The sequence below is a fragment of the Stomoxys calcitrans genome, chromosome 2 (assembly GCF_963082655.1).
Source record: "Stomoxys calcitrans chromosome 2, idStoCalc2.1, whole genome shotgun sequence".
Taxonomy (NCBI): Eukaryota; Metazoa; Arthropoda; class Insecta; order Diptera; family Muscidae; genus Stomoxys; species Stomoxys calcitrans.
This window is the reverse complement of record NC_081553.1, coordinates 17,317,450-17,340,235: the sequence shown is the minus strand read 5'-3', so window position 1 is coordinate 17,340,235 and position 22,786 is coordinate 17,317,450. Positions and strand designations below refer to the sequence as shown.

The following is a 22,786-nucleotide window of genomic DNA, read 5'->3' as shown; positions in this document are numbered from 1 at the left end:
GACTTAATCGCAAGCAAAACGTAATCAAATGATTCAAGTTTCAATTTAGTTTCGGAGAAACCTTAAAGCAGCTAAGGCCCATCACTAAACATTAATCTTCTTCCAGCCTAACGCAGACTCAACAATCTGAAAATGGTGGGAATGAGTAAGTTATTCGAGGAACATGTCAGACATATGTCTTGTCAAACCTTGGGCACACACAGCGAACCTTGCCTGGAGCATTTCCTGAGAGATATGCCCAAATATGTGGCATCGAATTTCAAATACTTTGCCCCATTGTGCTTGGTAAGTTTGCTCGCCGACGGAATGCCTTGACATTGATCTGTCAACCTTTGACCTCCTCTAGTTACCCATAGTCATAGATTGGCGTAACCTAAACAAAAAGAAGATACGACAGCGTTTGGAATATTATTTCCATTGTTCCACCATGGGCATAACCATTGGCTACATTATCAATTCCCTTATATGTTTAATGAGGTATGTTATGATCTTCTAACACAATCATCGTTTTGTCTTAACATTATTGCTTTTCAGAAAGGGTCGTTTTGGAATATACCATTTTGTGTTCATACCCTCCTTTATTGGATCTGCCTCAACGCATTTTCTCGCTTCAGATCGTGTGATTGATATGTTCGAGTCTAGCATTTTTCAATGTGTAAGTACTAGAGTTAAATCAAATCATGGATTAAAATAAGCACTATCAATCTACACATGTACATTTGTATACCCGCGAAATGTGTAAATCTACAGGGTTGTTAATCAAAAAAATTCGCAAAAAAAAGTTTTCAGTTCAACATAATGTCAGTTCCAAAGAAGCAAACATTTAATGAAAGCATCAATTCCCCTAGTTGTTGGTAATATAGTTTCATTTATTTCAACACCCAAAGTGATTTATAAGGTTACGTTTTTGTACCATCCACCATATGTGGGGGTATACTAACTCTGTAATTTGTTTTGTTGTGTCCCAGATCAAGAACCATCAAATCTTATATATTAAATTTAATTTGTGTTTGTTTGTTTGTCGGTTTGTTCCGTATAGACTTAAAAACGGCTGAACTGATTACCTTGAAATTTTCACAGATTGTGTAGGTTGGTCTGCAAGGAAACATAGGCTATATAATTTTTTGATATCGGGAGGTGGGCGGACAACAACAAAAGTACTACCCAAAAATAAAAGTAGACCGATCGGGACAATATGGGATTCAAATGAAAGGTATTCAAGAGTAGAGTACGAATTTCATAATAAAAGTAGGATCCAAGTACCTGGGAGGCCGCCCCAGGCCCAAAATCCCTTTAAATAGGTTTATTTGACAATTATGACAATATGGGACTCAAATGAAGGGTATTCGGAAATAGATTACGAATATGGTCAGGAAGAAGAAATATGCTTTATAATTTGTTGATATCGGAAGGGGGGTAACCTTCCCGTTACGCCAAAAATACCACCCAAAATCACAAGTGGACCAATGAAGACAATATGGATATCAAATGAAAGGTATTAAAGAATAGAACACGAATATGGCATTAAAATTGGGTCCAAGTACCCAGAAAGTCGCCCTAACTCCAAAATTTCTAAAAACAGACAAATTGGTTTTCCATATCAATATGAGGCTTAAATGAAAGGTATTCGGGAGTTGATTACGAATCGGGCATATAAAATCAGATCGAAGAATAGGGGGTCATCCCACCCCCCAAATGGGCATATGACACATCATTACTGTATGGGACTCGGTTTGTTTGTTTGTTCCGTAGAATCAACAAGTAAAAAGGCGTTAAGTTCGGCCGAACTTTGGATACCCACCACCACGGATATATATGTAAACCACCTTTTATCAAAATTCGGTGAAAATTTCATACCTTATGTCCCATATCAGTTATATCAAAATATGTTCTAATTTGGACCAAATACCAATAAGTACAGTAGCTATATCTAAAAAGAAAACCGATCTTAACCATATACGACACGGATGTCGAAAAGCCTAACATAAGACACTGTGTCAAATTTAAGTGAAATCGGCTTATAAATTCGCTTTTTGTGGGGCAAAGACTTTAAATCGAGATATCAGTGCACATGGCAGCAATATCCAAATCTGAACCGATTTGAGCCAAGTTGCATAAAAATGTCGAAGAGCCTAACACAAATCACTGTCTCAAATTTCGGCGAAATCGGAAAATAAATGCCTCTTTTATGGGCCCAAAACCTTAAATCAAGAAGAATCTGGACCGATCCGGGTAAAATTGAAGAAGGACATCGAAGAGCCTAACTAAACTCACTGTCTCAAATTTTAGCGACATCGGACAATAAATGCGTCCCTTATGGCCAAAAACCTAAAACCTAGATATCGGTCTATATCGCAGCTATATCTAAATCTGGATCGATCTGTGCGATATTGCAGAAGTATGTCAAGGGGCTTAACTTAACTCACAGTCCCAAATTTTGGCGACATCGGACAATAATTGAGGATTTTATGGGCCCAAAACCTTAAATCAAGAAATCGATCTATATGGCAGCTATATCCAAATCCGAACCGAAAGCAAAGCACTTCTTATTACCCTAATTTCAAAAATACCAGATCTCGGAGATTGGTCATGCGATTAGTTCGAAATTTTTTGCACTCGAACAATCACCAAAAAAATACATGGTTTCTATTGTTGGGGACGGGTGCCGCGGGGACAGCCCAAAACCCGCCAAATGGATATATAGACCAATCACGGCAATATAGAGCCATGTGTTTTGGGAGCCGCCCAACCCCAAAATACCTCCCTATTATATAAAAGCTATTTGGGGTGGATATTTATTGATTTTCGTGAAATTTATATTCATTTTCGGGAAAAAGACCCTGGGGTCCACCCCACCTTCAAACACAACTTACCGATCGTGCCATTATGGGATTCTTACGAAATGTTTCTGAAAGTAGAGCACGAATCTTATATTTACTTTGATGGCCAAGTGACCAACCCCGAAATACCCCCTGAACCCGAAATATTTACCAATACAGTAATATGGGGCTCAAAGGAAAGGCATTTGGGAGTAGAGTAAAAATTTGCCGACATACGTGTCTAATATGGTCTGAATCGATCAATAGCTTGATACAGCTCCCATATAAACCTATTCCCCGATTTTGCTTCTTGAGCCCCTTCAAGGCGCAATTCTTAACCGAATGAACTGAAATATTACACAATGACTTCTACCATGTTCAGCATTCATTTATGGTCCGAATCGGACTATAACTTGATATAGCTCCAATAGCATAACAGTTCGTATTCAATATTATTTGTTTGCCTAAAAAGATATACAGCGCATAGAACTCGACAAATGCGATCCATGGTGGAGGGTATATAAGATTCGGCCCGGCCGAACTTTGCACGCTCTTACTTGTTTTTTATTTCTATTGTTTTTAATTCGATCAATTGAGTTCAGTCTTATATTTGATACAGTGATGCAATTACAAAAGTAATTAAGCATGTACATATGTTAAGTTTTCATCATCATATGAAGGTATGTATGTCAGTTATACGAATGTCGCATGCAACAGCGGCATTTTCGCGTTGAAATATTTTTAAATTCACATTTTTTTTCATCAATTGCAGGCAATTTAAAATCAGATGTTTGAATTTTTTAGATTTACTCTTTTAAACTCATAGTATTCATAGTAATTTCACTAAGCTCTTTTTTGAACATGAACTATGAGATCATTTCTCACATCATTCATTCACTTCTCTATTTCACTCTAAAATCGAATTTCACTTTGGTACATTAGCTGTTAAATTTCGTCTTGCTGTTTCTCAAGACTTTTTATACCCTCCACCATAGGATGGGGTATACTAATTTCGTCATTCTGTTTGTAACATCTCGAAATATGCGTCTAAGACCCCATAAAGTATATATATTCTTGATCGTCGTGACATTTTAAGTCGATCTACCCATGTCCGTTCGTCTGTCCGTCCGCCCGTCAGTCTGTCCAAATGCACCCTAACTTTCGAAGGAGTAAAGCCAGCCGCTAGAAATTTTACACAAATACTTTTTGCTAGTGTAGGTCGGTTGGGATTGTAAATGGGCCAAATCGGTCCAAGTTTTGATATAGCTGCCATATAAACTGATCTTGGATCTTGATTTCTTGAGCCGCTAGAAGGCGCAATTATTATCCGATTTCCCTGTTTTGTTATGACTTCCAACAACTGTGCTAAGTATGATTTAAATCGGTCTATAACCTGATATAGCTGCCAAATTAAACGATCTTGAATCTTGACTTCTTGAGCCACTAGTGGGCGCAATTCTCATCCGATTTGGATGAAATTTTGCGTGAGGTGTTTTGTTATGACTTTTATTAACTGTCCCAAATATGGTTCAAATCGATCCATAACCTGATATAGCTGCCATATAAACTAATCTGGGATCTTGAATTCTTGATCCTCCATAGGGCGTAATTATTATCCGATTTGGCTGAATTTGTACAACGGCTTTTCTCATGACCTTAAACATAGTTATTAATTATTGTCCGAATTGGTCTTTAACCCGATATACCTCCCATATAAACCGATCTCTCTATTTTACTTCTTGAGACCCTTAAAGGCGCAATTCTTACTCGAATTGGCTGAAATTTTACACAATGACTTCAATATTATATAGCTCCAATATTATAGCAATTCTTTTCTCCTTTTGTTTGCCTAGAAAGAGATATTGGGAAAAGAACTCCACATATGCGATCTATGGTGGAGGGAAAATAAGATTCGGCCCGGCCGAACTTAGTACGCTTTTACTTGTTTCTATTATGTTTATAATGCGAGTTGGCGCATTGTTTAGCAGAGATTCTTATAACAACTCTCTCGTTTTCAGTGGAGCTGCAGCTAGGTGATTTGATGCCGCAAACATTTTTGTTGGTGTTGTTGCTTCTATTATTTCGTAGAGAGAATTAGAGAGATCCATGGCTTTGATATTGTTTCTCTCTATTTATTTGTTTATTTTTCTTTTTGATGCTTTGGTTGATTTTTGTTGGTTTGTTTATGAGTACTTTTAGCTTTTGTATTAAAGATTGATGTAAAATTTATTTAAATATTTTTTAGCAGTGTGACAACTGATTTGTGTAGTTTAAACGAAACGGAAACCCAAGTGCTCTGGAAGAAATTATTTATAAATAATATTTGATTTCTTTTTAATATCAATAAATTTGAGTGAAGAAAACTTAAACATGTCAATGCGGTTTGAAATGTTCTGTGCGAATATAAATACAGTGTCGTGAAAAACAAATGCAACACTTTTTACATCTGAAACGAACTTCGTTTAACGTGAACACAAATCAATGAAAATTTTAATTGTGTTGTTGAGGTATAATGTACACCCTCTACCCTACAAATACAACATCTCTCTAAGATAATTAGACCAAATCCTTTGAGGATGAAGAATTAACAGCTCGATAAAGTTGTAATTTTTTGCACATTCGTTCTTAGAATAGTCCTATTTATTCATGACATATATAATTAACAGGTAGTGTACCGTAAATAGCTGAGTACAATTTTTTCACGCGAAGTGCACTATCTGTCAACGAGTATTGGTTGTGTGTGTATATTTTAGTTAAGAAAATGGCGCGACTCAAAATCAGAGTTGTACCAATCATTGATTTTGACAGATAGTGCACTCAATATTTTGTTGTTGGGCAACTGCCGCTACCTGTAAATGAGTATATCTTGCTATTTATTAAGTAAGGTGTCGTCAAAATGGTAAAAATCTTGATCCTTCTACAACATATATGTCCCATTCGTCGTCAAAGGTAAATATTTGACCAATTGTTGGAAATCTCTGCGAAAGATATTTTAGTCGACATCCCAATACGTGTGTAAAATTTCATCAAAATCGGTTCAGATTTAAATATAGCTGCTATACATATATATTTCATTCAATATGGCCCTTTTTGCTGTAGAAGCCACAAATTTTGCACAATCTTTACAACACTTAGCGTGAGATGTTTTATTTGACGTCTTAATACATGTGCAAAAATTTAACAAAATCAGATTTAAATATAGCTCCCATATATATGTATCTTTCATCCTACATGGCTTTTAAGTCTGCAGAAGCCAGAGTTTTCTTCCGATCTTTACAAAATTTAGCGTGAGGTGTTTTATTTAGGTTCTATTGTAAGAAAATCTTGCAAGGTTTTATTCGAAATTTCAACCAGTAAGGAAAGGCAAAAGTCGGGCGGTGCCGACATTATAATAACCTACACCTACCCTATCGGTACAAAGTGGGAGCTATGTCTAATTCTGAACCAATTATGATGAACCTCGCCAGATGTTTTCAAATGGGTTATTAAACAAACCGTATTACATTTCAATCAAATATGTTTAAACTGTAATAACTACGGTTCACAAATGACAACATTTTTGCAAATAACCTAAAATTTGATAATGTGGTCTTGTCGAGAAAAGCGTTGTGCAAAATATTGGCAAAATTGGTGAAAAAATGCTCTTGCAGTGGCATGAAAATCGGGCGATATACATACATATATGACAGCTATATCTAAATCTGAACCGATTTCAATAAAAATCATCTTTAATGTCGAGAAGCAAGACAAAATGCTTCCTGTCAATTTCGAGAGAATCGATTGCATATTAACTACAAATCGGACGAGAATATATGAGAGCTATGTCCAAATCTGAACTGATTTGGAGCAGTCGTCGAGGAAAGCGTTGTACAAAATTTTGGGAAGATTGATCAATAAATGCACTTGCAGTGGCTCTAGGATATATATATTTATGAGAGCTATTCTAAATCTGAACCGATTTCCAGTAATGTCGAGAGTCATAAGAAAATCCTTTCTGTCAAACTTCGAGAGAATCGGGTAACAAATGGCCATTTTATTGCATTATTACTGCAAATCAGACGAACATATATATGGGAGCTATATCCAAATCTGAACCGATTTCTATAAAGTTCACCTGTAATATTGCGAGTCATAAGAAAATCCGTCCTGTCAAATTTCGAGATAATCAGGTAACAAATGACCATTTTATTGCAGTATTACTGAAAATCGGACGAACATATATATGGGAGCTATATCCAAATCTGAACCGATTTTTTCCAATTTCAATAGGCTTCGTCTCTAAGCCGAAAGCACCAAATTTGAAGACGATCGATGATTGCGACCTGTAGTTTGTACACAAATTAACATGGACAGACGAACAGACGGACATAGCTAAATCGAATCAGAAAGTGATTCTGAATCGATCGGATCGATCAATGGCTCTATCTCTCTTCCTTTTGGATGTTACAAACTATTGGGTTGCCCAAAAAGTAATTGCGGATTTTTTAAAATAAAGTAAATGCATTTTTAATAAAACTTAGAATGAACTTTATCAAATATACTTTTTTTACACTTTTTTTCTAAAGCAAGCTAAAAGTAACAGCTGATAACTGACAGAAGAAAGAATACAATTACAGAGTCACAAGCTGTGAAAAAATTTGTCAACGCCGAAAAATCCGCAATTACTTTTTGGGCAACCCAATAATTCACTAAGTTATAATACCCTGTACCACAGTAGTGGTGTAGGGTATAATAAGTATTAAAAATTAAAGTCTGACTAGAATTAGGCAAAGGTTCTATGTATTAAAAGTACCTAGACTCGGTGGTATAGAATATTATATAGTCCGTTCTGCCCCACTTTTGCCTTTTCTTACTGGTTTTATTTTATTTTCCGTTTTTACTTGTTTCCCTCTAGATTTGTGTTTTTTTTTCCACCGTACAACCCCTGCAAAAAGTGTTTGGGGTTATTAAATGATCACTGAAACGGCAACAAAGTTCTTTTTTGTTGTCTTCATTTCTGCAATTAAGAAATTGACTCTTGAATCTCTGAAAACACAAACAATCGCTTGTTAGTAGGTCATACTTAATACGTCTATGGTTTTCTCCAACAAGTTTTGTGCAGAAAACAGACGCAATCAGCTGGTGTTTATATTGAACGCAAAACACAATTCAAAACGCAAACCGAAGCCGACCCAAAACTCTGCTGCATTGTAGCAGCATTTCTTCTTCTTCTTCACTCTCTTTGGTAATATTAGAAAAAGCTTATACTTAAGAGCATGGGAAAATTGATGAAAGCTTTTGGATTAGTCGTATTCAAACATTTAAAGTTACGGTTTAGTTTTGAATGAACCTTAGAACAACTAAGAACTATTATATTTTAAACTTCTCCCAGCCTAACGCAGACTCAATACTCTGAAAATGGTGGGAATGAGTAAATTTTTTGAAGAACATGCCAAGCATATGTCATGTCAAGCCCTAGGAATACACAGCGAACCTTGCCTGGAGCATTTCCTGAGAGATATGCCCAAATATGTGACATCGAATTTCAAATACTTTGCCCCATTGTGCTTGGTAAGTTTGCTCGCCGAGGAAATGCCTTTACATTGATCTCTCAACCTTTGACCTCCCCTAGTTACCCATAGTCATAGATTGGCGTAACCTTAACAAAAAGAAGATACGACAGCGTCTGGAATATTATTTCCATTGTTCCACCATGGGCGTTACAATTGGCTACATTATCAATTGCCTTATATGTTTGATGAGGTAAGTCATGATATGATATCAATCATGTTCATCAAACTAAGACTGTTCCTTTTTTTCAACTTTATTGAATTTCAGAAAGGGTCGTTTTGGTATATACCATTTTGTGTTTATACCCTCATTTATCGGTTCAGCCTCAGTGCATTTTCTAGCTTCAGCTCGTGTTATCGAATTCTTTGAGACTAGCATTTTCCAATGTGTAAGTAGTAGATCTAAGTCAACCCATGGACTGTTCGTTGGTGCATTAGAACCACCATATAACTACACCTGTACATTAGACCGTCCCAAGGTTCAAAGCAAAAGTAGTTTCATAACATGTTTAACAATTTTATTTAATTAGTTAGAAACTCAAAACACGACAGCAGCGAATCTACCAATGAACGTGGGGTCCAGAATAAAAAAGGGGAAAAAAGGAAGTTTATCTCATGGTAAAGTGAGGATCAGTTAGTAGATTTCAAATGCCAAGGGTCTATGACTATATCATTCCAGTAGATTCCCTGAATACTACAACTATGATGTCTGAGATCTATGTCCAGTAGCATCCCTCAGCCTACGAGTGTCTGGGTACTATGGCCTCGAGTACCAGCATAGCAAAACAATTAAAGGTGGTCTCATTTGTACAACAATCACAAATCATATGGTGCAATCCGCCATCCGTCATCAAGATGTTATTTCAAAAACTACATGTTCTCAATACAACCTAAGAAGCTTGCGCTCGTGTGTGTACTTGTGCAGGTAAAATGATAGAAAGAGAAAAGCAAACAAAGTGAACGTGCCAAAATATAATGAATATAAACACAGAACTGACATCTTAATACCGTCCAACTGGCCGGCTGTTTTCTGCTGTTCCCTTGAGACCATCTTCATTAATTAATTCACCTTGAAGTACCAGTAGATTTCCTGTACACCTCTACTTGAGTCGGCTTAGGATGCTTTTGTATGGCCCATGACATAATTACCAGGTCGTGTACCGTAAACAGCTGAGTACAATTCTTTCTCTCCAAGTGCACTATCTGTCAACGAGTTTTGGTTGGGTTTTGACTTCTTGAGGCTCTAGAGCCTCGGTTTTTATGGCAGGTACATCAAAACATGGACCGATTTGCCCCATTTACAATCCCAACCGACCTACACTAATAACATGTAAGAGCATGCTAAGTTTGGCCGGGCCGAATCTTATATACCCTCCACCATGGATCGCACTCTCCATTGCACTCACAAACAATGAAAAATGGCGCGAGTTACACGTATAACTGATTTTGACAGATAGTGCACTCAATATTTTTTTTTTTTGGACAACTACCACCATCTGTAAATGAATATATCTTGGCTGTCACGGAAGCTGTCGCTTACGGCAGTCCAACTGAAGTGATGGTGATCACTCGAAGAGTAGATTGTACTATCGGTCCATGAGTATCTGTGATGTCGGAGTATGAGCATCTGTGATGTAGAAGTGTACAGCGAAACTTTGTTGTAGTTATGTTATGGGCAAGTTTAAGTGAGTATAATCTCTCTGTATAAGAGATTCAAATGCAATTGAATGAAACTTGTTTGGAGAGCGGAAAATGGCAGCTAATTGGTGGCTATTGCGTGTTCTTGCAATTACCAGCTAGTGTTTATAAAATAAGGTTCCACACAAATAAAAGGAAGGAGGTTATGCATATATGTAAATGGAAATAATGGGTTGATTATAAATGCATATAATGATTAGCTGATTTTGCAAATATGGACATATAACTCGTGCCGACATGATTTCGAAATTTGAATGTAGTACTGTCTAAAGAAACTGGTTGGGGATATTAGGTTCTAGCGGGAAATACGTAAGCAAAGTACATATTTATATAGAATTTCTAGTTGAAACATCAAATGAACCCTGTGCCAATACAGTGACAGTGATAGCGTGTACGCTTTGACTTATAACTTCTTTCTGATGGGAGTAACCCATGTCCGTCTATCCGCGTATCTTTTGTGTACCGTTTGGCCCCCTGTCGCTTTTTTGTAATCAAGGCGGAGATTGCATTTAATACGCTATCATCAAAAAACTTTCCACATGCATATCACTTTTTTAGGACAAGCGCCATGAATTTTGGCCAAATAGGTTCAGATTTAGATATAGCTCCCATATAAATAGTTCGCCTGATTCACACTTATAAGGACCTAGTCACTAAAATTTTCAACCGATTTGCACGTAATTTGGTATGGATTGTTTTATACCCATCTAAAGTCCCTGCTTATTTTCACCCAAATCGCGTCAGATTTGGTTATAATTGCCCTTACAGTTTTCAAGCAACAATCACTACAACCAAATAATTGAACTTGGTGTACGTTGTATAGGTTTCAATAAAATGCTTTTTGTTTTTTCGGACACTCTAATAAACATACATATATCTGCAAAGTGCATAATTTAACAACGTTGTAAGAATGTAAATGCAAAATTTGTTTAAATTGTTAAACAGCAAGTTGCTAAACAGACCCTAGTTCAAAGAACTTTCATGACATGGTTCGTTCATACGGAAGCGTTGAAAAAAAAAATTCAAAACAAATCGAATTGTAAATTAAAATAATTGTGTCAATATGATTAGAACAATGTTTCACAAAATGATTTATTACGTTTCTGTTTTAATAACCATACGATGGGACATACTTATCTCGCTGGTAATTACTCGAAATATTGATGAGTGATCCTAGGTAACGATAACTAATTCGATCTAGCCATGGCTATCAGTCTGTCGAAGCCGATTTAGCGGTATAACAAATAAAGAAATCCACTTTAGAAATTGCACCGATACTTCTTGTTTATGATGATTCTTTACAATCCCAACCGATCTTATCAATAAGAATTGTTCGTCCATAATTTCAAGTGGCTATTAGTGGTTTTACTTGTTGGAAAGATAGCTTGCGCACGACCGATAGAGGTTTTTAAGTTTATACAGAACAGAACTACAGAAATTGTACATGCTTTCGACATGATGACGTACAGACATGGTTTCAAATAAAAATTTCGATTAATTTCAAATGTAATGGAGAAGTTGGTATACACTCCACCATAGGTTAGGAGAAAGACCTACTTCGTCATTATGTTTGTGACTCATCGAAATATCTACTTTAGACCAATGTACTATATACATACATCCTTGTGACCGTCGAAAGTAAGGTAATTTTATGTGTGTGTCCCGTATTGACTCAATGATGGTACAGAATACTCTTGCGAGCGGTACGAACCTTAACCCATAGAACAATAAAGACATAAAATTTAGCACAGATACATTTTCAATGCAGACCAATGTGATCATATGAGTTCAGTTCATGGTTCGATTTGAACTCTTCACAATCCTAAACAAAACAAGTAAGAGCGTGCTAAGTTCGGCCGGACCGAATCTTATATACCTTCCATAATGGGTAGCATTTGTCGAGTTCTTTGCGCGGCATCTTTTTTTAGGCAAACAAAGAATAATAAATAAAACTGTTATGCTATTGGAGCTATATCAAATTATAGTCCGATTCGGACCATAAATGAATTGAATGCTGAACATTGTAGAAGTCATTGTGTGATATTTCAGTCCATTCAGATAAGAATTACGCCTAGTAGGGCTCAAGAAGCAAAAAGGGGAGATCGGTTTATATGATCGATTCGGACCATATTGGGCACATATTTGAAGGTCATGAGAGTTTGTACAAAGTTTCTGGCAAATCTGATACGAATTGCGCCCTCTAGAGGCTTATATGGTAGCTATACCAGGTTACGAACTGATTTGAACCTTAGCACCGTTGTTGGAAGTGATACCAAAACATCATGTGCAAAATTACAGCCAAATCGTATAAGAATTACGCTCTCCAAAAGCTGAAGAAGTCAAGATCCCAAATCGGTTTATGTGGCAGCTATATCAGGTTAAGAACCGATTTAAACCATACTTAGCATAGTTATTAGAAGTGATACCAAAACACTTCATGCAAAATTTCAGACCAATAGGACGAGAGTTGCGCCGTCTAGCGGCTCAAGAAGTCAGGATCCAAGATCGGTTTATATGGCAGCTATACCAGGTTATGAACCGATTTGAACCATACTTAGCACAGTTGTTGAGAGTCATGACATCGCATAAGAATTACGCCCTCTAAAATCTGAGGAAGTCAAGACCCATGATCGGTTTATATGGCAGCTATAACAGGTTATGCACCGATTTTGACAATAGTTATTAGAAGTGATACCAAAACATCACGTGCAAAATTTCAATTGAATCGAACGAGAATTGCGCCCTCTAGAGGCTGAAGAAGTCAAGACCCAAGATCGGTTTATATGGGAGCTATATCAAAACATGGACCGATTTGGCCCATTTACAATCCCAACCGACCTACACTAATAAAAACTATTTGTGCGAAATTTCAAGCGCCTAGCTTTACTGCTGCGAAAGTTAGCGTGCTTTCAACAGACAGACGGACGGAGGGGCAGACGGGCGGACATGGCTAGGTCGACTTAAAATGTCATGACTATCAAGAATATATACACTTTGTGGGGTCTTAGACGCATATTTCGAAGTGTTACAAACCGATAACGAAATTATCCTATGGTAAGCACGCTTTTGAATATTATTTTATTTAAAATTTATATTATTTCATTTTATTTAATATTATTTAATTTAATTTTACTTTATTTAATTTAATTTAATTTAATTTAATTTAATTTAATTTAATTTAATTTAATTTAATTTAATTTAATTTAATTTAATTTAATTTAATTTAATTTAATTTAATTTAATTTAATTTAATTTAATTTAATTTAATTTAATTTAATTTAATTTAATTTAATTTAATTTAATTTAATTTAATTTAATTTAATTTAATTTAATTTAATTTAATTTAATTTAATTTAATTTAATTTAATTTAATTTAATTTAATTTAATTTAATTTAATTTAATTTAATTTAATTTAATTTAATTTAATTTAATTTAATTTAATTTAATTTAATTTAATTTAATTTAATTTAATTTAATTTAATTTAATTTAATTTAATTTAATTTAATTTAATTTAATTTAATTTAATTTAATTTAATTTAATTTAATTTAATTTAATTTAATTTAATTTAATTTAATTTAATTTAATTTAATTTAATTTAATTTAATTTAATTTAATTTAATTTAATTTAATTTAATTTAATTTAATTTAATTTAATTTAATTTAATTTAATTTAATTTAATTTAATTTAATTTAATTTAATTTAATTTAATTTAATTTAATTTAATTTAATTTAATTTAATTTAATTTAATTTAATTTAATTTAATTTAATTTAATTTAATTTAATTTAATTTAATTTAATTTAATTTAATTTAATTTAATTTAATTTAATTTAATTTAATTTAATTTAATTTAAATTAATTTAATTTAATTTAATTTAATTTAATTTAATTTAATTTAATTTAATTTAATTTAATTTAATTTAATTTAATTTAATTTAATTTAATTTAATTTAAATTAATTTAATTTAATTTAATTTAATTTAATTTAATTTAATTTAATTTAATTTAATTTAATTTAATTTAATTTAATTTAATTTAATTTAATTTAATTTAATTTAATTTAATTTAATTTAATTTAATTTAATTTAATTTAATTTAATTTAATTTAATTTAATTTAATTTAATTTAATTTAATTTAATTTAATTTAATTTAATTTAATTTAATTTAATTTAATTTAATTTAATTTAATTTAATTTAATTTAATTTAATTTAATTTAATTTAATTTAATTTAATTTAATTTAATTTAATTTAATTTAATTTAATTTAATTTAATTTAATTTAATTTAATTTAATTTAATTTAATTTAATTTAATTTAATTTAATTTAATTTAATTTAATTTAATTTAATTTAATTTAATTTAATTTAATTTAATTTAATTTAATTTAATTTAATTTAATTTAATTTAATTTAATTTAATTTAATTTAATTTAATTTAATTTAATTTAATTTAATTTAATTTAATTTAATTTAATTTAATTTAATTTAATTTAATTTAATTTAATTTAATTTAATTTAATTTAATTTAATTTAATTTAATTTAATTTAATTTAATTTAATTTAATTTAATTTAATTTAATTTAATTTAATTTAATTTAATTTAATTTAATTTAATTTAATTTAATTTAATTTAATTTAATTTAATTTAATTTAATTTAATTTAATTTAATTTAATTTAATTTAATTTAATTTAATTTAATTTAATTTAATTTAATTTAATTTAATTTAATTTAATTTAATTTAATTTAATTTAATTTAATTTAATTTAATTTAATTTAATTTAATTTAATTTAATTTAATTTAATTTAATTTAATTTAATTTAATTTAATTTAATTTAATTTAATTTAATTTAATTTAATTTAATTTAATTTAATTTAATTTAATTTAATTTAATTTAATTTAATTTAATTTAATTTAATTTAATTTAATTTAATTTAATTTAATTTAATTTAATTTAATTTAATTTAATTTAATTTAATTTAATTTAATTTAATTTAATTTAATTTAATTTAATTTAATTTAATTTAATTTAATTTAATTTAATTTAATTTAATTTAATTTAATTTAATTTAATTTAATTTAATTTAATTTAATTTAATTTAATTTAATTTAATTTAATTTAATTTAATTTAATTTAATTTAATTTAATTTAATTTAATTTAATTTAATTTAATTTAATTTAATTTAATTTAATTTAATTTAATTTAATTTAATTTAATTTAATTTAATTTAATTTAATTTAATTTAATTTAATTTAATTTAATTTAATTTAATTTAATTTAATTTAATTTAATTTAATTTAATTTAATTTAATTTAATTTAATTTAATTTAATTTAATTTAATTTAATTTAATTTAATTTAATTTAATTTAATTTAATTTAATTTAATTTAATTTAATTTAATTTAATTTAATTTAATTTAATTTAATTTAATTTAATTTAATTTAATTTAATTTAATTTAATTTAATTTAATTTAATTTAATTTAATTTAATTTAATTTAATTTAATTTAATTTAATTTAATTTAATTTAATTTAATTTAATTTAATTTGATTTAATTTAATTTAATTTAATTTAATTTAATTTAATTTAATTTAATTTAATTTAATTTAATTTAATTTAATTTAATTTAATTTAATTTAATTTAATTTAATTTAATTTAATTTAATTTAATTTAATTTAATTTAATTTAATTTAATTTAATTTAATTTAATTTAATTTATTTTATTTTACTTTATTTTATTTTATTTTATTTTATTTTATTTTATTTTAAAACATTCATTCTATTTTTGCCGTTAAAAGAGCCAAGTTTATTGGCAAACAAAAGTGTGACCCGGCCAAATTTTATGACTTATTTAATATTTTTAAATCATATAATTTCTAATCAAATCTTTTCTTGTTATGGTTTTCTTTTTTTAGAACATTGAAACATTTTTGCTAATGAAAAAATTCCTGATAAGTCGCCTAATATTTGATTCAAAAATATTGCAAACCTACATCTTTATGATCAGCAGTGCAATCATACTGCAAGGAAAACTGCTATACAATACTAAGGAATTTTGGATTTTAGAATCTAACCCACAACCAAAGGAAATTGAAAATCAAGAGAATTGCAAATGTCAGATGCATCCAAATATGGGCTGCCAACAATACCTTTATCAAGGAGTGAAGAAATATTTTTTATTGGGACTAACGTTAGACATACTCAAGTCAGTGATAAGCACAGTGAGTGCTAAACAATCGAGTCAATCAAAGCGATTGGATTTGATAAAGAACTTTCAAATTCGCTCGCTGGCCTTGTTCACAGTCAACGTTGGCGTATACCGGGTGAGTCAATAGATAAAGTATTGGGTTGCCCAAAAAGTAATTGCGGATTTTTCATATAGTCGGCGTTGACAAATTTTTTCACAGCTTGTGACTCTGTAATTGCATTCTTTATTCTGTCAGTTTTCAGCTGTTACTTTTAGCTTGCTTTAGAAAAAAAGTATATTTGATTAAAGTTCATTCTAAGTTTTATTAAAAATGCATTTACTTTATTTAAAAAAATCCGCAATTACTTTTTGGGCAACCCAATAGCAATTAAAAATAGCGAAGAATTAAAGTTTTTTGTTTTCATACTTTCTCTTTTTCTTGCAGTTTACCCATTGTTTCCTTAATAAATATATACCCGGTTGCAATTCTCTAAATCATCTTTTATCCTCATTTTTGGCTGGTGTCTGCTACACTTTCTATCCACAAAAGCAATTATTCGCCTTTGCTGTGGTACATGCCATACGTACCCTCTGGAGCATCATACAAATCGAAAATGCAAATACCAAAAATACTTTCCTTCGCAGACTCCTGCATGCCCCCATTGGTCGAATTTTGTTCCCCTTTGGCGTGGCCCATTTGGTGCACATAGATTGCTTAAAGCCAGAATATTCAAGTATATTAGGTTCGGCCATTACAAATGCCATTACCAACAAATAGTAAGTACATATTTTCGTTCATTTATGAATAAACAACTTTTTGAGTCTAGAAAGTTGTCGTCCTTTTCCCAAAGACAACATTGAAACCTTCAACGATATTTTGGCCTTCCTTTTCTCCTTTATAAAAGGAGTGCTGTCCGATTTAAGTTTTAAGCTCAACGATGAAGGACCTCCTTTTTATAGCCGAGTCCGAACGGCGTACCGCGTACCGTACGACACCTCTTTGGGGAGAAGTTTTAACGTTGTGTTCTCACCAGAATTCGAACCCACGCGTTCAGCATCATTGGTGAACATGTTTACCTCTTCACTACGGGACTACTATTTAAGATAAAAATGACTTAAATGAAAAATATTTCACCAAAAAAACTTCTTCTTCAAAAACTTGGAAAATCGGGCATATTTTTGTTCAACAAATCTTTAAATTTAAGACATACATTTTTCCAGTGTAGTAGATCCATAAGTTCGTAACCCTGAACCAACGCACTTTTTACACACCGGCATTTATGTACATCCGGGTCGGTCAGGGTTCATAGTCAAAATTGAGCTCCCAGACGTTAACGGCAAAATTTCGTTTTTTGTCCAATATAAATAAAATTTTGAGTTTGTCAGTAAAAACCGGAAGCTACATTTAATCTTAGACAGAAAAAAATTAAAATAATAAAATTTCAACTACGAAATTAATTAATCCAATGATTTATTTAACTGAAACTGCTTAAATCATGAACATCAAAATACCAATCACCTTTTTTGAAAAAGTAATTGAAAACATTTTCAATTAAAAAAATTGCATATTCAATTAAAAAAAACGATTTAAATTTAAATAAGATAATAATAATTTAGTTTTTTGAAATTTTCAATCAATTTTGTTATTTATCCAATAAAAAAAAATTGTTGAAATTTTCAATCAAATCACCATGTAACAGCTGGTTCAGTAAAATCTATTAAAGGCTATATTGCAGATATTTGCAGTCAAATGTTCTGGATAAAATTTCAGTGCAAAGTTGCCATGAATTGTTATTGATTACAAGCAGATAATAATAACCGCTTAATCGTGATTTGCGCTATATAGTTTTAATATTAAACGCAGCAATCATAAAAGAAGGTATATAGGGTGTAATATCAATTTGTTATTCAAAAAATTATCGGTTCATTTTAAATAATAATTGAAACAATTAATTTTCTAATGATGAAGATTTAATTTTCAGGCACATCTTCTATTGAAATTTTTTTTATTAATAAAAAATTAAAAAGTTATTGAATCAATTAATTTTTTGAAAATTACGAAATTTTCAATATAATTTAAAAAAATTAATATTCAATTAAAAAATAGGTTAAATCGATTAATTTTTTTTATTGGAAACGATTTATTTTCAACAAAATTTTTAATTGAACTTTTTTTCGATATATTTTTCTGTGAGATCAAAATATCAGTCTCCGTTTTGGAAAAAGTGATTGAAAACATTTTCAATTAAAAAAATTGCATATTCAATTAAAAAACGATTGAAATTTTTCAAAAAAAAATAAGAATTTTTTTGAAACTTTCAATTATTTTTTTAATTGTTTATTTATTCACATCTATATGGTCTTAGAATTTGTCTTAGAATCCACCCTAATGTACACTCGCCGAAAAGGAGATGTGGGTTACAAAATGTGTACTGGGTGTTTGCCAACCAGTGTGACCCCTTGTTGGATCTCATAGCGTCCCCAGTCAGAACCATCCTATCATGTCTACATATTTGGGGAGACCTCTCAGAAATACATTCAATACAATCAAGCTCGTCCATGTCCGGAGAACCGGACAAAAGCATATGTTTGATCGGCTTATCAAGACAGGTTGTTTTGAATCATGAAAAGGTTTCCAACGGCCTAATATCAAAAATCTATTGTACAACTCCTTCGCCCTACTTCATTCGATGGCTCGAGAACTCGACATAGCTCGACAAGTAATATGTTTGCAAGACCGGCGTCTGTTTCGTTTGTTTGGGACGGGTCCTTGCTCACCTTTTCATTCACCTTCATATTTACCGAAATGTTAACTTGCCTGGGGAGTCAAATCAGAGCTATTTCAAAGGATTCTAAATATCCCACCATGCACTTCGACCTTACTATCCTCCAATCTAATGCCTTGAGAGCCTCCATCCTGAGTTTAAATGCGGTACATCCCTTCCCAGGATTTAACCTACGGCTATAATAATGGCATAGACCTCTGCCTGAAAGGTCGTTTATTAGTTTGACAATCTTAAAACATTCCGATACCGAGTGCATGGGGGTAGATCACTTACCCATCCCGAGCCATTAATAAATACAGCATCCTCCTCAATCAGGGAGTCGAATCATTAAGATACCATTTCTAATCGGTCTCGGTACCAAGTAATTTGAAATCTTCGTCATTGTATCGGGAGGAATGAAAACCTAACCTCCCATATCCTCCCATGAACATGCCGGCAGGCAGGCAGAGCGTAAGAACATTGATGGCACAGTTCCCATTGCAGAACGTGATTCCAACGCAGGCCAGTGTTTGAAACAACTCAAACTCCCTAGAAAAAGCAACTCAAACGCCCTAGTCAAAAACATACCATATCAGCACTGGTCTCACAATGTTCGTGTACATCCAATAAATCGTCTTTGGGTGAACTCCATAAGCTATGTCAAATTCTCTGGGGGGTGCTTAGCCCCACCCCCTCCCTCGGGAGTCCTTTCTACGCTTATGGTTAGCTCCCCACATCCCACGACGGATTTAAAAAGGTGATCTAACGCGAACAGCTGTTAACAGCCGGCCCGTTTTGACGGTATTTAGATGACGATTTTTATTTGCATTCTCTATTCTTTCTCGCATATTCTCTGCTCATGTACGTACACGTATACACCCACGCACATAAATTACTTTGTGTGTGTTGGCAAAACGTAGATCAGCTTAAAGACAAGATGGCAGATTGGACCATATGATTTTTGGTTGTTGTACAAACGTGATCACCTTTAATTGTTTGGCCATTCCCACTTCCTAGCGAACATTCTGCTGTAGAAGCAAAAGGCGTATAGTAACTTTCAGTTTTTTTTCCTCTATATTTTGTCGTGTTTTTCTCGTAAGGCTTCCGTGAAAAAACTTTGTGCTGCGACTGTTTTTAATAGTTTGACAGTTATACCAGAGTGAATTGCGTAACTTCTTCGCGCAGACTACCCTGTACATATATCAATATACCCATTCCAAATCTCTATCCGTTCAGAAATGACCCACTTACTATACAAAGTTCGATCCAGCTGATATAAACAAATTTCAACTAATTTAAAAAGAGTTTATTTGTAATTTTATATAGTAGTTTGATTTCGTCATATTTTGTTTATTATTATTTTTAATTTTATGAACAATATTTTGATGTGTACCTTTTGCTATACAATTTTAATAACATTTCCATGTCATTTTAGTCCACTTACAGGAAGAAGACAAATAGAATTAGTCAAACAAAAAGTAGAAGCTACCTATAAAAATCGAAATTTATAATTCTGGTTAAGCTATTAAAGTATGAACAATTATTAAATCAAATGTTGGTGAATAAAAATACTGTCGCATGTTCCGTTAACACAATTCACAAAGGATAAGGATGTTCCGAAACTAAATTATCCTTCCGATGATTTATTTTATGTTTTTATGTATTTATTTTATGTTTGATATAATCCATGTTCATATTATAAGTCATTCTGTTTGTAACACCTCAACGTAATGGGCTTAGAGGTCGGTTGGTATTGCAAATGAGCCAAATCATGGCAAGCTAAAGCTCCCAATATACCAATCTCCGGATTTTACTTCTGGAGCCACTAAAAATTTTGCATGTGGATTTCAATTATTGTATACTACCTTGTTGCAGGATATTTAAAATTTTGCCTAACCAAGCTTTCAGCCTGTGTACATGTTAATGTTCAAATTTAAAAGTTCAATTTTTTTTTTCTAACATTTAGTCAATAACTTGTTTCTATGTCATTTTATATAACTTATATGTTTTATTAGATATAACTACTATAATTTCTATTTACTTTCAGTCCTGTTACTATCAGAAGGCAAATGGATTTGTTAAGACAAAAGCTGGCGGCAAAGTAAAAGGATCATCTCATATACCTAAATTATGGACAAAATCGACTCTAATTCAAGTGATATTATTTAAGTAAGGCAAATGTACATAAACTATATGATATAGGTTTTGTTATTTATAAGATAAAAAAAAATGGAAAATAAATTTTTTAAAGGGTATATTTCTAAAAAGTCGATTGATTATCTAAAAGCCATTATACAGAGAGCACTTAAAACGAGAAGGTTACGTTACCTTACTTGCCGCTAAAAAGTGTAAAGGCCCCATGAACATTGAGGATTTCAAAATGTGCCTATTAAGCTGCCTTTAAACGATCAGACATGTCATATCTAAAGGCCGGTACTATTGGGTTGCCCAAAAAGTAATTGCGGATTTTTTAAAAGAAAGTAAATGCATTTTTAATAAAACTTTTTTCTAAAGCAAGCTAAAAGTAACAGCTGAGAACTGACAGAAGAAAGAATGCAATTACAGAGTCACAAGCTGTGAACAAATTTGCCAACGCCGACTATATGAAAAATCCGCAATTTCTTTTTGGGCAACCCAATATATTCGGTTTTCGCGTTGAAACTCCATATAAAAAACAAACGGAAAAATTTGCCGAAATGTGTTCGTTTCGTCATAACTTGTTTTTTCATCTAGGGAAAATTTATATTTCGGGATGTCCATTGAGAGCACAACCACAGTCGCTGTGCAACAAGTCATTTTCTTACGCAAAATAAACGCGATCGCCAAACTTCTAATTGTAACTGAGTGTTTGTTAGAGTTAGTGTTGTTGCTCACATGTAATTACCTAGAGAAAATGAAGTGTTTGTGGATAAATAAATAAATAAGAAAGTACTTTTTAAATATATTGTAAACAAATATACTCAAAAGAAAAATAAATATTTCTTTCACAACAACCAACTCATCAATCTGTACGAAATAAAAAGGTTTGTGCAAGAATGTGTTGTGCTTTTGGTCTGCAATTAGAAACACAATATTTGAATAAAAATGGAAGATGCTGACAAAGGCTTTTGGAAAGTTGTGCTTTTTTAACTTATAAGAGTGAAAATAAAAAAAAATACTACAAAATTATTAAAGCAACATTTTAGCCAAAGAAAGCCAAAAAAATCAAATATGGTAACCTTATCAAACCACCGAAAGAATGATTTTCGGAAATTTTTCACACTAAAAAGAACAAAATGAACGTACTTAATTCTAAAAATAGCAACTTTGTGTGTGTTGTACACATCATACGATACGTTCGAAAAATTTAATATGACAAATGAATATTGGAATATACAATATATTGCAACTTTGGGAGATGAACGATGCATTTGGGAGATGAATGATGCATTTGGGAGATGAACGATGTCTTGATAGACAAATAAATGAATTTGGCATTAGTTCCCAAAAAAGAAGGTATGTTTTGCCCAAATAACCACCCAAAACCTATGTCCCTTCAGTAGGACAATGAAAACTACATTAGGAAGCAAAGATTTTTTGATAAATCCCATATGAGTTTCTCCCAAATTGGCCAATTCATAAAATATTGGGTACATAGCATAATCACTTCTACCATTGGCAAATTTATGGATATTTCCGCTGACCATACCCTCGTGAATTGGTCCAGCTTTTGCAGAGAAGTCTGCTTAGATGACTTGGTCATGTTTAATGTACCCCTTGG

At 31.4% G+C, this 22,786-nt stretch overlaps 1 protein-coding gene across 5 annotated transcripts; it reads left to right on the top strand.

Annotated features, from left to right (window-relative positions):
- Positions 1-43: 43 nt before the first annotated feature.
- LOC106081868 (uncharacterized) lies at positions 44-21,281 on the top strand. 5 transcript variants are annotated; one of them, XM_013244115.2, is made up of 8 exons: positions 641-655; positions 8,191-8,369; positions 8,431-8,561; positions 8,637-8,757; positions 15,990-16,397; positions 16,707-17,038; positions 20,462-20,556; positions 21,074-21,281. In XM_013244115.2, the coding sequence occupies exons 2-7, from the start codon at positions 8,217-8,219 to the stop codon at positions 20,535-20,537; spliced, it is 1,221 nt and encodes a 406-aa protein (XP_013099569.2). In that variant the 5' UTR covers positions 641-655; positions 8,191-8,216; the 3' UTR covers positions 20,538-20,556; positions 21,074-21,281. The 5 variants fall into 5 exon arrangements, with proteins under 5 accessions (XP_013099570.2, XP_013099569.2, XP_059219538.1 ...); XM_059363555.1 differs by lacking the exon at positions 641-655 and adding an exon at positions 5,240-5,326; XM_013244116.2 differs by lacking the exons at positions 8,191-8,369; positions 8,431-8,561; positions 8,637-8,757 and adding exons at positions 44-285; positions 347-477 and having other exon boundaries at positions 535-655.
- Positions 21,282-22,786: the final 1,505 nt, after the last annotated feature.

What these genes read in the sequence shown, in the direction of transcription:
- LOC106081868 (XM_013244116.2), top strand. Translation starts at nt 133, where the DNA reads ATGGTGGGAATGAGTAAGTTATTCGAGGAACATGTCAGACATATGTCT. An exon ending in TCAACGTTGGCGTATACCGG is followed by an intron (nt 16,398 to 16,706) that starts GTGAGTCAATAG and finishes TTTTTCTTGCAG; the next exon opens with TTTACCCATTGTTTCCTTAA. An exon ending in AATGCCATTACCAACAAATA is followed by an intron (nt 17,039 to 20,461) that starts GTAAGTACATAT and finishes ATGTCATTTTAG; the next exon opens with TCCACTTACAGGAAGAAGAC.